At 41.4% G+C, this 13,029-nt stretch overlaps 1 protein-coding gene across 14 annotated transcripts in view; it reads left to right on the top strand.

Annotated features, from left to right (window-relative positions):
- LOC105398720 (gastrula zinc finger protein XlCGF57.1) overlaps positions 1-13,029 on the top strand; it is a 95,618-nt gene that overhangs the window by 71,472 nt on the left and 11,117 nt on the right. The window contains exons 5-6 of one of the 14 annotated variants that reach the window (XM_011570903.3): positions 4,420-4,458; positions 6,013-7,247. The exons of 6 other annotated variants lie outside the window; for them this stretch is intronic. In XM_011570903.3, the coding sequence (XP_011569205.3) occupies positions 4,420-4,458; positions 6,013-7,211 (1,238 nt within the window). In that variant the 3' untranslated portion in view covers positions 7,212-7,247. Of the gene's footprint in view, positions 1-635; positions 2,218-2,658; positions 3,827-4,419; positions 4,522-6,012; positions 7,248-7,653; positions 8,679-9,662; positions 10,804-11,010; positions 12,196-13,029 lie in introns of those variants that run through there. 7 more of the 14 variants (XM_048629780.1, XR_007267688.1, XM_011570898.3 and 4 more) reach the window with 7 other exon arrangements.

Below are 13,029 nucleotides of genomic sequence, written 5' to 3'. Positions count from 1 at the left end.
TTTGTGCCAAATAAGAATGAATACAGTATACCTATTATTTATTTATTTATTGCACACATGATAAAATTAGTGTAGTAGATAGTGCCAAAAACATTTTCTACCCAACCCACAGGCGGTGCAGGAATAAAATTTGATAAGATTAAAAAATATACAATTACAAAATGAAAAATAGTAATATACGATTCAAGTCACTTATTAATAATTATACAGGGTGATTGGAAAGTCGATGTTTTCCTTCAAATGGGTTATAGACAAAGGCATTTTCAGCCGATTGAACCCCATAATGCATTATCCGAAACTCAACCATTTCTGAGTTATTTAAGTTTTTTTTTATAATTTTGCCAAAATTTATGTTTAAAAGCCAAATATTTAAAAAACTAACCATTTTATTAATACTTTTTTGATTGTTTTGCATCAGTGACATCCTAGTCAACTAATTATAATCATTAAATGTGCAATATTCAACTTAATATAGACACAGTTCTTCAAAATAATTGAAACATTACAAACCCTGATAACAAAAGCGAATCATACCGTATACCTAACTTATTTGCTATCATTCGCATTTTTGCATAACGTATAAAATAACGTGCATTTAGCATGGCCTATATTGACTCGTATTTTTTCTTTTTTAGGGTCAATTCAGGATATTGAAGTGGAAATCCAAAGTGAAACTGGATACAAGATAATAATAAATCATGGCCAAGCTCAACGGTGGAATTCCGAAATTATTTTAAAGTTCTCTACCGCTTACCCTTTCAAAACACGTTACAGTGAGATTAAATGCTCCTATTGCTCCCAAACCTATGACTCGATGTCTGATCTTAGGAATCATCATCGGTCAAATCATCAAAACATGGATATAAACAAGGCATTCTGTAAACTGCACGAATATTTAAAAATCGACATTACGGATTTGAAATGTAAAATTTGCTCAGCTGACATGGATAACGTGAATAACCTTATGGAACATTTGAGTCAAGAACATAGCATCAAAATCCATTTCGATGTTCCATACGGTGTATTCCCTTACAAGGAAATCTCAAACGGAGAGTGGCTTTGCGTGTACTGTGACAAGATCTTCTCTGAATTCCTACTTCTCAACAGACATATCGTAGATCACTTTAAAAACTTCACCTGTGACAAATGTGGAAGCAGCTTCGTGACTGAGAACACTTTGCGCAACCACAACAGAGTTGTAAAATGCTTCAAAATAAATTACAAAGCGCGAGAGTCCTCAGTTAGCAATTCGAGAAACAACGCCCATATCATTCTCAAATGTTCCACGGCTTACCCTTTTAGAATCTGGCAGAAGAACTTCAGTTGCATCTTCTGCCGGGTCCAGTCCATCGACCCCAATGGCCTGAGGCACCACATGAACACCAGACACGCAAATTATGATATCACTAAGGCGTTTTACAAACGTCTCGGCAACGACTTCATTAAAATTGATATAACGAACTTACAATGTAAACTGTGCCTAGAAATTATCCCCGATTTGGAATGTTTAGTTGATCACTTGAGAGAGGCCCACCAGCAACCGCTGTCGTCTGACGGACAGCACGGAGTCCTACCCTTCTTCCTGAAAGAGGGTATCCATTACAAATGCGCTATGTGCCCCAATGAATTTGCGGACTTTGATTCTCTCTCCAAACACACATTGGTCCATTTCCAAAACTTCGTCTGTGACACATGCGGTGAAGGTTTTATTACAGAGTCCAGTTTACTAGCGCATACCAAGATACCGCACGAGAATAAATTCAAATGTAACCGGTGTGTGGCGGCCTTTGCCACGGCTGAGGAGAGAAGCGCACACTTCAAAGCTAACCATCCAACCAATTTGTATACCTGCACTCATTGCAAGGATAAACCGAGGTTTCCGAGTTGGAATACGAGAAGACATCACCTTATTGAGGTTCACAACTATGTCCCAGGCTCAGGGTCTTACGAGTGCACAACTTGTCAGAAGTCTTTCAAGTCTAGGTCTGCGAAGTATAACCATATGGAAAGAACACACAGGGTGAAGAAGGACCCTGAAGTCAAGTATACGTGTGGTCAGTGTCCGAAGACATTTGCGACCAAACATACGTTAGAAACGCATATCGCTAAAAAGCATTATGATGTTTAGTACGAAATAATTTTGGTACTCTCTTTAGACTTAAGATTTTGTTAATAACGCTATTATAATTAGTTGAATAAATTACATAGTTAATTTAATTAATGGGTTTTCAGTTTCTTAGATACATATTCCCGTTAGGTTTAGGAAAGATTAGCTTCCTTTATTTTTAAATCGAGGAATTTTTTGGCACTTTCGTTGAAGATCATGGCCTTCAATTTAGGTGTATGATTACAAAAAATATTCAGATATTTGAATGGATAAAAAGTGTAGGCAGTACCTATTTTTCTATACATGTTTAAATATCAAATATCAGGCCTACTAATAAGTAAGTATGTTAAGTACATGATTAACTACAAAATCTGAAGTTACAGTAAGTACTTAATTAATTACAAAATCACAACTTCAATGAAGTTCAAAAATTCATAATAAAATTCTAAACCTGGTATTCCCACAGGGTACAAAAGAGATATGAGGCGGTCGTGGAATCGCTACTTTGTCATAAAATCTTAGCGAATTTACGAGTATTTTTCTCTTTTTAGGAAAACTGAAGGAAACTGAATCCAGTGAAAAAAACACAAGTGAGTCAAATGAGCTCCTGAAGCCAAAAAGGAAAAGAAACCGAATAGTATGCGCTAAGACTCTAAACCGCTTAAAATTTATGGCAAATGCAACGTCGGTGTTGCGTTGTTGGTCGGTGTGTCCCTTCAAGTGGAAACAGAATATATTCTGGTGTGCATATTGCGAGGAAAGCTTCCCAGAAGTCACTCGCCTCCGAAGTCACAGCCAGATCTGCTCCAAAAGCCACAGTGCCAAAGATATTTTCGCAAAATACCGTGAAAAGAACCCTCTAAGAATTGATGTAACCGAAAGCACATGCCGCGAATGTAAAGCCCCGTTTTCTAATATAGAAGACATGAAGGACCACGTCTTTCGGCACGGATACGAGTTCGATGTGAACTATTCCGAAGGTGTTATTCCATTCGAGCTCAACAACGACCTCTGGCGGTGCGTCATCTGCCACGAAGTTTTCGGCTTCTTCAAATCGCTTATGGAGCACATGAACAAGCACTACCCGCTCTACGTATGCTCCGTGTGTGGGAAGGCGTTCATGACGTCACAGAGACTGAATACGCACAGTAGCCTACACCGCACCGGGGCTTTCCCCTGCGCAGACTGCGGAAGAGTCTTCACTACGAATAAGGCCAGGCAGTCACACAAAGCGCAAACCCACAACAGCAACCCCAGATATAAATGCCGATACTGCAAGATACGCTTCTCCAGCTTTGACGAGAGGAACGCCCATATGAGTGAGAAGCACAACGAAAAGGCCGTCACGTACAAGTGTCAGCATTGCGATTTGACGTTCAGCACAAATGGGAGGCGGTTTTCGCACACGCGGTCGGCGCACTTCCCGCGCCAACGCAGTTTCAAATGTGACTTCTGTGACGCGCAGGTCCAGACCAGATATGAACTGCAAAAGCACATGGTGATACACGATGGAGAGAGGAATTTCAAATGTTCGGAGTGCCCGGAAATGTTCTTTGGGCAGGTGGCGCTCAATAATCATTACCGGACTCACAAAGACTTCAAATGCCCGCTGTGTGACACCAGCTTTCCGGTGAAGAGTTTGTTGTACTCGCATTTGCAAGAAAACCATCCGCAACCAGCTCAAAAGTCATAAAAAACTGTCGGAAATCATAATTTGAGGTAGGATCTACTATTAAAATAATAATAATAATATTAATGTCCTCCTAGCCGAATTTCGGCCACGGCGGCCATTCTCAATTGAGATCAGCCATCTACGCAGGAGTAGATTATAGTGCCCAAGTGTGTGCGCAGTACACAGGAGCACTCTCTGTTCCATCACTCCCATAGCCCAATGGGACGGATTGACCGACACGACTGGAGAGAGCTAGGCGCAGGACCGACTGCTTTACATGCCCATCCGACAGCATGGATCGTTTCACTGTTTCGGACATCAGGTGATCAGCCTTCTATGTCCTAACCAAACTTAGAACCACAATTTAGAAACACAAATTGATGGTCCCACCCGGGAATCGAACCCGGGACCTCTGAGTCGTGAAGCGAAGCTTCTACCACTAGACCAAAAAGGTAAAAAAAGTGTTGTTTTTTTTATTTACTTGAATTTTTTGTAGTTGTTATAACTATTTCATACAATTTGAAAAGCAAATCAGGGAATGTGGAACTTTTTCATTGCTCGTAAATAATGGGAACCAAAATATCATACTCAGTATTTTCATACTTTCTTTGGGAATTGACGAGTATTTTTCTTTTTTTAGGAAAACCGGAGGAAACGGAAACAAAAACTAGCGCATCAGGTCAGCTTCTGAAGGCAAAAGGCAAAAGAGCCTATGAAATGTCCGCTAGGACTCGAACCCAATTAAAACTTATGGCAAATGCTTCGTCCGTGCTGCGATGTTGGTCGGTGTGTCCCTTTAGATGGCTTTTGAATACATACCGGTGCGGATATTGTGAGGAAAGCTTTACAGAGTTCTCTCGTCTGAGACGCCACGTTCATATTTGCTCCAAGAGCCACAGCACCAAAGATATTTACAGTAAATTCCGTGAAAAGGGGCGCCCTATCAAAATCGACATATCCGAGGGCCAGTGCCGCGAATGCAAAGCCCCGTTTTCTGATGTCGCAGACATGAAGGACCACGTCATTCGGCACGGATACGAATATGACGAGAACTATTCCGAGGGTGTTGTCCCCTTCGAACTGAACAAGGACAAGTGGCGATGCGTCATCTGCCATGAAGTGTTTAGCTTCTTTTCGAAACTTAACACGCATATGAACTCCCACTACCCTCACTTTATATGCTCAGTGTGTGGCAAGTGTTTTATCACTGCAAGCCGGCTGCGCGCGCATGGCTACACGCACGACACCGGCCCGTTCCCCTGCCAGGAATGTGGGAGGACCTTCACAACGCTCGCAGCCAGGGAATCCCACAAAAGCCAGGTCCACTGCAAGACGCCTAGATACCAGTGCCCATACTGCAAAATTCGATTCACAAAATACGATGATAGGAACAACCATATGAGCGAGAAACACAACGAAAAGGCCGTCGCATACAAGTGTGAGCATTGTGATAGCACGTTTAGCACGACCACGAAGCGGTTTGTTCACAACCGGAGGCAACACTGTCCTCTTGAGCGCAGTTTCAAGTGTGATTTCTGCGAATGGCAGTTCAAGACTAAATACGAACTGGGAAGGCATAGGACGAAACACACTGGGGAGCGGCCGTTTCGGTGTTCTGTGTGCCCAAAGACGTTTGTCAGAAGGACAGCCCTTGCTGTACATTTGAGAACACACGAAGATTTCAAGTGCGGGCTGTGTGAAGCCAGATTTTCGCAGAAAAGTCTGCTGCATTCGCATTTGAAAGAAAAACATCCAGATTCAGAGTGATAGGTGCCGAATGGCAGTTAATATAAAAACAATTAGCTAACAATTTATTTATTACTCCTCAAAATAAATATTCTACAACTCTACTGAAAGCATTTTTTCTTAGTAATTGCCTATGTACGAAGTACTTACCCAAGTATTAGGGATCTGCTTAGTATAGGTATGATGCCGTGTATGAAATTTCCCCAAGGCTTATTCAGTTTTAAATTTATTAAATAATTTATTACATAGTTCTAAAAGATAAAAAAATTCGTAAGATGAAATAAAAAATATTGTATTTCTTGAGCTTCGATGAGGATAAGTAGCAATAGAAAAATAGGCGTGACGACGAGCAAAGATTCTTTCGCATACCGCGAACAGTGCAAACAAGTTTTTCAAGAATTAGAAACACAGATGCTGCGATTGATTTGAGCCAAAATACTTTGCTCATTATGAACCAGAAGATTTATAAAAACTTTTCTCTTTTTAGGAAAACGGGGAGACACTGAGCCCGACACAATAGTAAAGACAGAGCCAACAGATAACACAATCGATATAGAACAGCTCCTGAGCACGAAAGAGAAAAAGGGCTATCAGAGAAGTGCCAAAACTCAATCCCGTTTGACAATCAAACGAAACGCGACTTCCATCCTGCAATGTTGGTCAATAGTGCCATTCAGATGGAAGAAGAATCGATTCATTTGTGCATATTGCGATGAAAACTTCACCGACTGTAGCGTTTTGAGGAAACACGTTAGCGCCTGTGCCACGGAACATTCCACGAAAGATATTTACAGTAAATTCAAAGAGATGGGTCTCATAAATGTCGACATTACCGATGCTAGCTGCCGCGATTGCGCCGCGCCATTCACAGACGCTAGCGATATGAAATCTCACGTTCAGCAACACGGTTACGAGTTCGAAGCGAACCATCCCGACGGAATCCTTCCCTTCTCCCTCAACAAAGAGAGCTGGAGATGCGTCGTATGCCACGACCTATTCAACAATTTCCTCAAACTATACGAGCACATGAACGTGCACTATCAGCATTACATCTGCGCGATTTGCGGCAAAGGGTTCATGACGGCCCCACGATTGCGGAAGCACTCAGAAGTGCACATATCCGGTTCGTTCTCTTGTAACGAGTGCGGACGAGCGTTTACGATGCGCGCGGCACGAGACTGGCACAAGGCGCAGGCACACGCCAAGGCTCCGCGGTACGAGTGTCCGCTCTGCAAGGTCCGATTCGACGGATACTACGAAAGAATGAACCACTTGAACGAGGCGCACAGAGAGAGAGAGGTCTCGTACCAGTGCGGACACTGCGAGCAGGCGTTCAAGACGAGTGGGAAGCGCGCTGCTCATGTCAAATCCGCACATTTCCCTCCCGAACGCGTCTGTCAGTGTCCGTGTTGCGAGTGGCAGTTCAGGACTCCGTACGAATTGAAAAGACATATGATAAAACATACAGGGCAGAGGAACTTTCACTGTTCGGTTTGTGCCAAGTCGTTCCCGAGGCGGGCGGCGCTGAAGACTCATTTGAAGACTCACGAGGACTTGCGGTGTCGCTGGTGTGGAGCCAACTTCAAGCAGAAGACTCAGTTCTATTCGCATCTGAGGTCACACCATCCGGAGCTGGGCGATCTCATCACTTGTACTGTTACTGAGAAAGATAAGCTGGTATTGTAAAATTGAGAGTAAATGCTTAGGATTCTATAAAATTAACTATTGTGTTAGTGGCTTCCTTATTACTCTTTATTACACACACACAGAAACAGAGTCACATACATAGAACAGAAAATGAATAGCACAATCGGCGGTCTTATTACTAAAAGTAATCAAAGAACCACAAAGATAACATGTGAAAACAAGATATATTTATAAACTACATATAAACTTATACTTAAATATAATTATACTTAAAAACAAAGATATTAATAACTACCTATATTATACCTTGGGTACTTATATTATAAAATAATACTTAAAATGCAATATAAATAACTAAGTATTGGCTAAAGATTTACAAACATAGAAATTAACATAAGGTCATTTGTACCCAAATGCATGTCACACGGGGATGGTTATATCGTATTACAATTACGGTAACGCAGTATTATTTTGTTTTTAGGTTCCGCAATAACGGTCGCGGAAACAGTAGGTCGTGGTAGGAAGTTGTCTGAAAACGTCAGCGCGAGAACCCTGCGCCGGCGGCGGCGGCAGAACAACGAACTACCCGAGGAATCCGAGAAGAGAATCGCCAAAACCATGATGCGGAGACACGCCATGGCCATATTAGAATACTCCACGGCATGGGCCTTCCGCTGGTGGCGCAACGCTTTCTTCTGCTCCTACTGCGACGATAAATTCGTAGACACAACCCCCCTCCGTCATCACGTGTTCAACAACCATCTCGATCAAAAGCCAACCAAAAGGATCTTTGCCAAACTCACTGAAAACAACATGCTCAAAATCGATGTCACGGATTTGAGGTGCAAATTGTGCGGGCAGGAAGTTGACGGAATAGATCATCTAAAACAGCACATAATTAGCGAACACAATAAACCTTTCAATAACGAATACAGCGACGGAGTACTACCGTTCAAGTTAGACGACGCAAAAGGCTTTGCCTGTCAGAAGTGCTTCGTCGAATTCGCGAACTTTTCCAAACTGAACGAGCACATGAACTCTCACTACCAGAACTACGTGTGCGAGGCGTGCGGCAAGGCGTTCGTCTCCAAATCTCGGTTCAGAACCCACGTGCAGTCGCACGAAATCGGCAGCTTCCCATGCGGTGAATGCGAGGAGATACTCAACACCAGAGCGGCGAGAATGTGCCACAAGTTCCGGGTACATCGGAAAGGAATGCGATACACCTGCCCGAGATGCCCGCAAATATTCACGACGTACTACGCTAGAGCGAAGCATCTAGTCGGTGGTCACGCGCAGCAGAAGAGGGTGTATGCGTGCGACGGCTGTGAGCGAGTGTTTGAGACGAGTTGCAAGAGGGCTGCCCACGCTCGCTCCCACAGACCGGTTGTTAGCCACGAGTGTCCGCATTGTCAGTGGAAGAGTGGGAGCAAGGCACAGATGACCAAACATTTGATGACTCATGGCGGTAGTAAAGAGCCTGAATGTTGAACAAGTCTGAATTCAGTGTTTTAGAATACGGAAAAACCTCGATTAGGTACTATATAGATACTCAAATTTACTGATTGATGATAGATAAATAGAATACTTACCTATTCATAATTTGTACCTACACAAATAAGGACAGAAGTTACATAACTTTCCTGTGAAGGCGGCGTGTCTGTGGAACACCTTGCCCGTGAACGTACGACTATCACCTTCGCTTGCTACCTTTAAAAAGAGCGTAAAGGATCACTATCATCAAACCTTAGGTTGGTAAATTATAATTATTTAAGTATATGTATGTATTAATATATACTTATTATGAGTGGCTTGCACAACAAAGTTAATCAAAATTAAATCTATGACCTCTTGCTCTGCCATTATACTGTCAGAACAAGAGACAAACTATTTAAATTTGATTAACTTTGTTATGCAAGTCACCCTAAGTATATTTTGTCTCTTAGGTATATGTGTATTTATATTATTATTTAAGTAGGTTGAATAGGTAGGATAATTCTAGTTTATATGTACCTATATATTTTGGACATATTTAGTTATTGTTTAATAATAATAATAATAAACGTTTATTTCAGCAAAAGCCATATTATGTTAGTAACAATTAAACTTAACCTATGTTAGTGTAATAAAAAAGTCAATTTAATGTAGGTAGTTACTTACTTATATGTCTGCATTTAAGTACTTACTGTTTTATTATTGTATAAAAGAGTCGTAAATTTACCTACCTTAGTTCTCCATCAAACAAGGGTTGGCTGGTGAAAAAATATTAATTAATTTATGATCAAATAGGGTCAACTAAATCTATACATATACCTACTTAGTTAACTACTTTCTTACAAATTTCCTAGGTATCCTCGCATTTTGGCGGCAACATAATCTATGAAAACGTAAAAGCGCACGTAAAAAGACGGCTCTACTCCGTAGTAACAACAAAAAAAACTGATCATACAAAACAGCTTCACAGCCTGATAGATTTTCTTTTGTTTTTAGGGGCCGGCCGCGTTAAATGGAAACCAAGAAAAAAATACGGTGATCGCAGAGACGATGCGGGGATCATTATCGAATGTACAAACGTGTGTCCCTTCCGCTGGCGGTGCGGATCCTTCGTGTGTGCTTACTGCACCATGACGTTCGGGGATTTCGCAGAAATGAGAAGCCACGTTCTCGACCATCCCAACAGGATAGAGGCCTTGCGAACAGCCAAATCGACTGATAAAATAAAAGTAGAAGCATCCAATTTACGTTGCGAACTTTGCCTCGAGAGCATTAAAAACTTTGAGGAGCTAAGCTGCCACTTAGCTTCCGTACACAACAAGTATTTAAACCCAGATCACGGCTTAAGCGTTACCCCGTTCATAATTAAAAGTACACAGGAGTTCGTCTGTTACTTTTGCGAGCAAAACTTTGAGCTTTTTTCGAAATTGAACACGCACATTAACGAACATGACCCGAGCAACATTTGCTTTCAATGCGGCAAGAGTTTCTCACTCCCACACAGGCTCAAGGCCCATCTCCTCACTCACGACGTGTCAGTTAATGGCGACGTGAAATGCACTAAATGTGAAGAGGTATTCCCAAACAAGCTGAAACGAAACCGACACATTTTACAAGCGCATCCCCAAGCTAACAGGTATAGGTGTCCTTACTGTAAGGAAGTATTTAAAAGCTATCCGAATAGGTTGAAACATTTGAAAGAGGCGCATGGTAGCACAGTAAACTACCCATGCCATCTTTGCCCATCAGTCTTTGAGTTGTGCAATCAAAGAACTAAACATTTGAATCTGGTCCATTATAAGAATAAGAAATTTCTATGTTCTGCGTGTCCTATGAGTTTCGTTTGTTCATCTCAGCTGAAGTGCCACATGGTGAAACACAGTGATAAGAGATCGTTTCAGTGCCAAGTTTGCAAAAAGGCTTATGCTAGAGCTAAAACGTTGAAGGAGCATTTAAGGATACATACGAATGATAGGCGGTTTGTGTGTGAATATTGTAACAGTGCTTTTGTACAAAAGTGCAGTTTAAAAGGCCATATTAAAACACACCATCCCAATTATGAATTTGTTAGCAAGAATTTTGTAACATAACCTGTTTTTAAGTGTAGCTAGGAACAATAAATGAATTTTAATAAGTATTATTGCGTTTCTTATTTATTGTTGCCTCATTAGACCTTACGTAACACATATTTAACAGGAAACACGAGACAGCAGCGTATTATTCAATTTGAATACTACATTATAAGTACTTTTGCCGTAGTTGTAGCTGTTGTATTTATCAGTTGCTTGCAATCGGACTGCTGACAGTGGAGAGGAAACTATATCGGATGTTTTTCTATTTTTAGGACGCAAATCCGAAGAGATACAAATAAAGTTAGAAGTGGAATCCGAAACAGAAACCACGGAACCCAAATTGGATACAGACCGGACGGAACAGAGGGAGAGGCGGGAGACTTATAGAAACAACATTACTCTCATTTTACAATCATGCACAGCGTGCCCGTTCAAGTATAGACGAGGGACGTATCTCTGTTTTTACTGCGACAACACATTCTTAGAACCTGAAAAGCTTCGCGAACACACATCCACTACACATTCCGATGTTCAACAAACTTATCGACCGAGGAAATACGAGCCGGTCAAAATAGATTTCGTGAACACAACCTGCAAACTCTGCGGCGCATACATAGAGAACTACGACGGCCTTAAAGTCCACCTTTCGCTAGAGCACGGGAAGCTTCTAGACTGCTCGCACGAGGACAGCGTGCTGCCTTACAAGCTGACTAAGGACATGTTCTGCTGCCAAGTGTGCGGCAAGCGGTATGAGATGTTCCTGAGTCTACACAAGCACATGAACGAACACTACGAGCGGTTTATCTGCGAGACTTGCGGCAAGAAGTTCGTCACCGCCCACCGGATGGTGAACCACGCGCGCACGCACCAGCGTGGCTGCTTCCCGTGCAAGCTCTGCTCCGACTCCTTCCCCACGTATTCCAACCTACACGCGCACATCGCCAGAGTTCACAAGTCCAACAAACGCTACAAGTGTCCTATCTGCGACGAGAAATTCACCTCCTACAAACACAGGTTGAACCATTTACGAAACGTGCACGGGAAGAAGCTGACTGGCTTCCCGTGTCCCTCCTGCCCGAAGGTCTTCGACTTGTGCAGCCAGAGGACCGCCCACGTCCGCTTCAGACATCTACAGGAGAGGAACCATGTTTGTCCGGTTTGCGGCATGAAGTTTTTCACAAACTACGAGCTGCAAGAGCATTCAGTTAAGCACGGCGGTGAAAGGATATACCAGTGTGATGTGTGCAAGAAAGCGTACGCGAGGCTGAAGACGTTGAGGGAGCATATGCGGATACATAATAACGACAGACGATTCGTGTGTCTGGTGTGCGGACACTCGTTCATACAGAACTGTTCGCTCAAACACCACATGAGGGTACACCATCCGGCGCAGTTCAGGGATCTGTTCAAATTGACTGAAAATACTTAGGTTTAGTTCGAGCTCGATTTTTGTTGGGTTTTTTGTAAGTTGGTAGGATGTATAGTATACGGAAAGCACCGTCATTGGCCTCATTCAAAAGGATGTTAAAAGACCATTTCCTCGGCTCTTGAATGAAGATCACTAAGTATATCCTCTTTAATATGCTTATTATTATATATAAGTAACGTGGTATGTATTTTATTATATATTAATATATATTTTAATATATTATATATTATGATGCTAGGTATATAAATTATATATGTAAATATATTGTAGGTAGTATGTATTGGTATATTAAATATCTATGGTATATTCTTTATTCCTAGTACACTTTACCCTTCTTTACATCTAAATATCCTTCCACCCAAAGGTTGTCTGGAAGAAATCGCTTTAAGCGATAAGACCGCCATTTGTACATATGTGTTAGATTAAGTTTTGTTTTGTTGTCCATATTTTTGTGTGCAAATAAAGAATATCTTATCTTATCTTATCTTATAGTTATGTATATTTATTTTTGTACATCAGTAACCAAAAAGTACCTATATTATGGCAATTAATAAATATATTACAATAATTTAACTGCACTCTATTTTACTACGATCATGGCTCCTGTATTTTAATGTGCTTGCAAAAAAAATAAACGATACCACCCATTAAATGACTCATTAGCAAACATGCTATAAAAAACTGGTTAGTCTAAATTACCTAGCATCACTATAACCTATAGGTACTTAGCTGACTAAAAGATTTTGAAGCTCACCTGCCTGATACGAACAGACTGATTCAAATTTGCATGAGTACACCATAATATTTTTTTTGTGTCTGAACGAAAAATTATGTAATATCTACTCCATGGTGAGATTAAACA

The sequence above is a fragment of the Plutella xylostella genome, chromosome 24 (genome assembly GCF_932276165.1).
Source record: "Plutella xylostella chromosome 24, ilPluXylo3.1, whole genome shotgun sequence".
Classification (NCBI taxonomy): Eukaryota; Metazoa; Arthropoda; class Insecta; order Lepidoptera; family Plutellidae; genus Plutella; species Plutella xylostella.
Note: the sequence above shows the minus strand (reverse complement) of the source record. Positions and strands in the feature narration are given on the sequence as shown.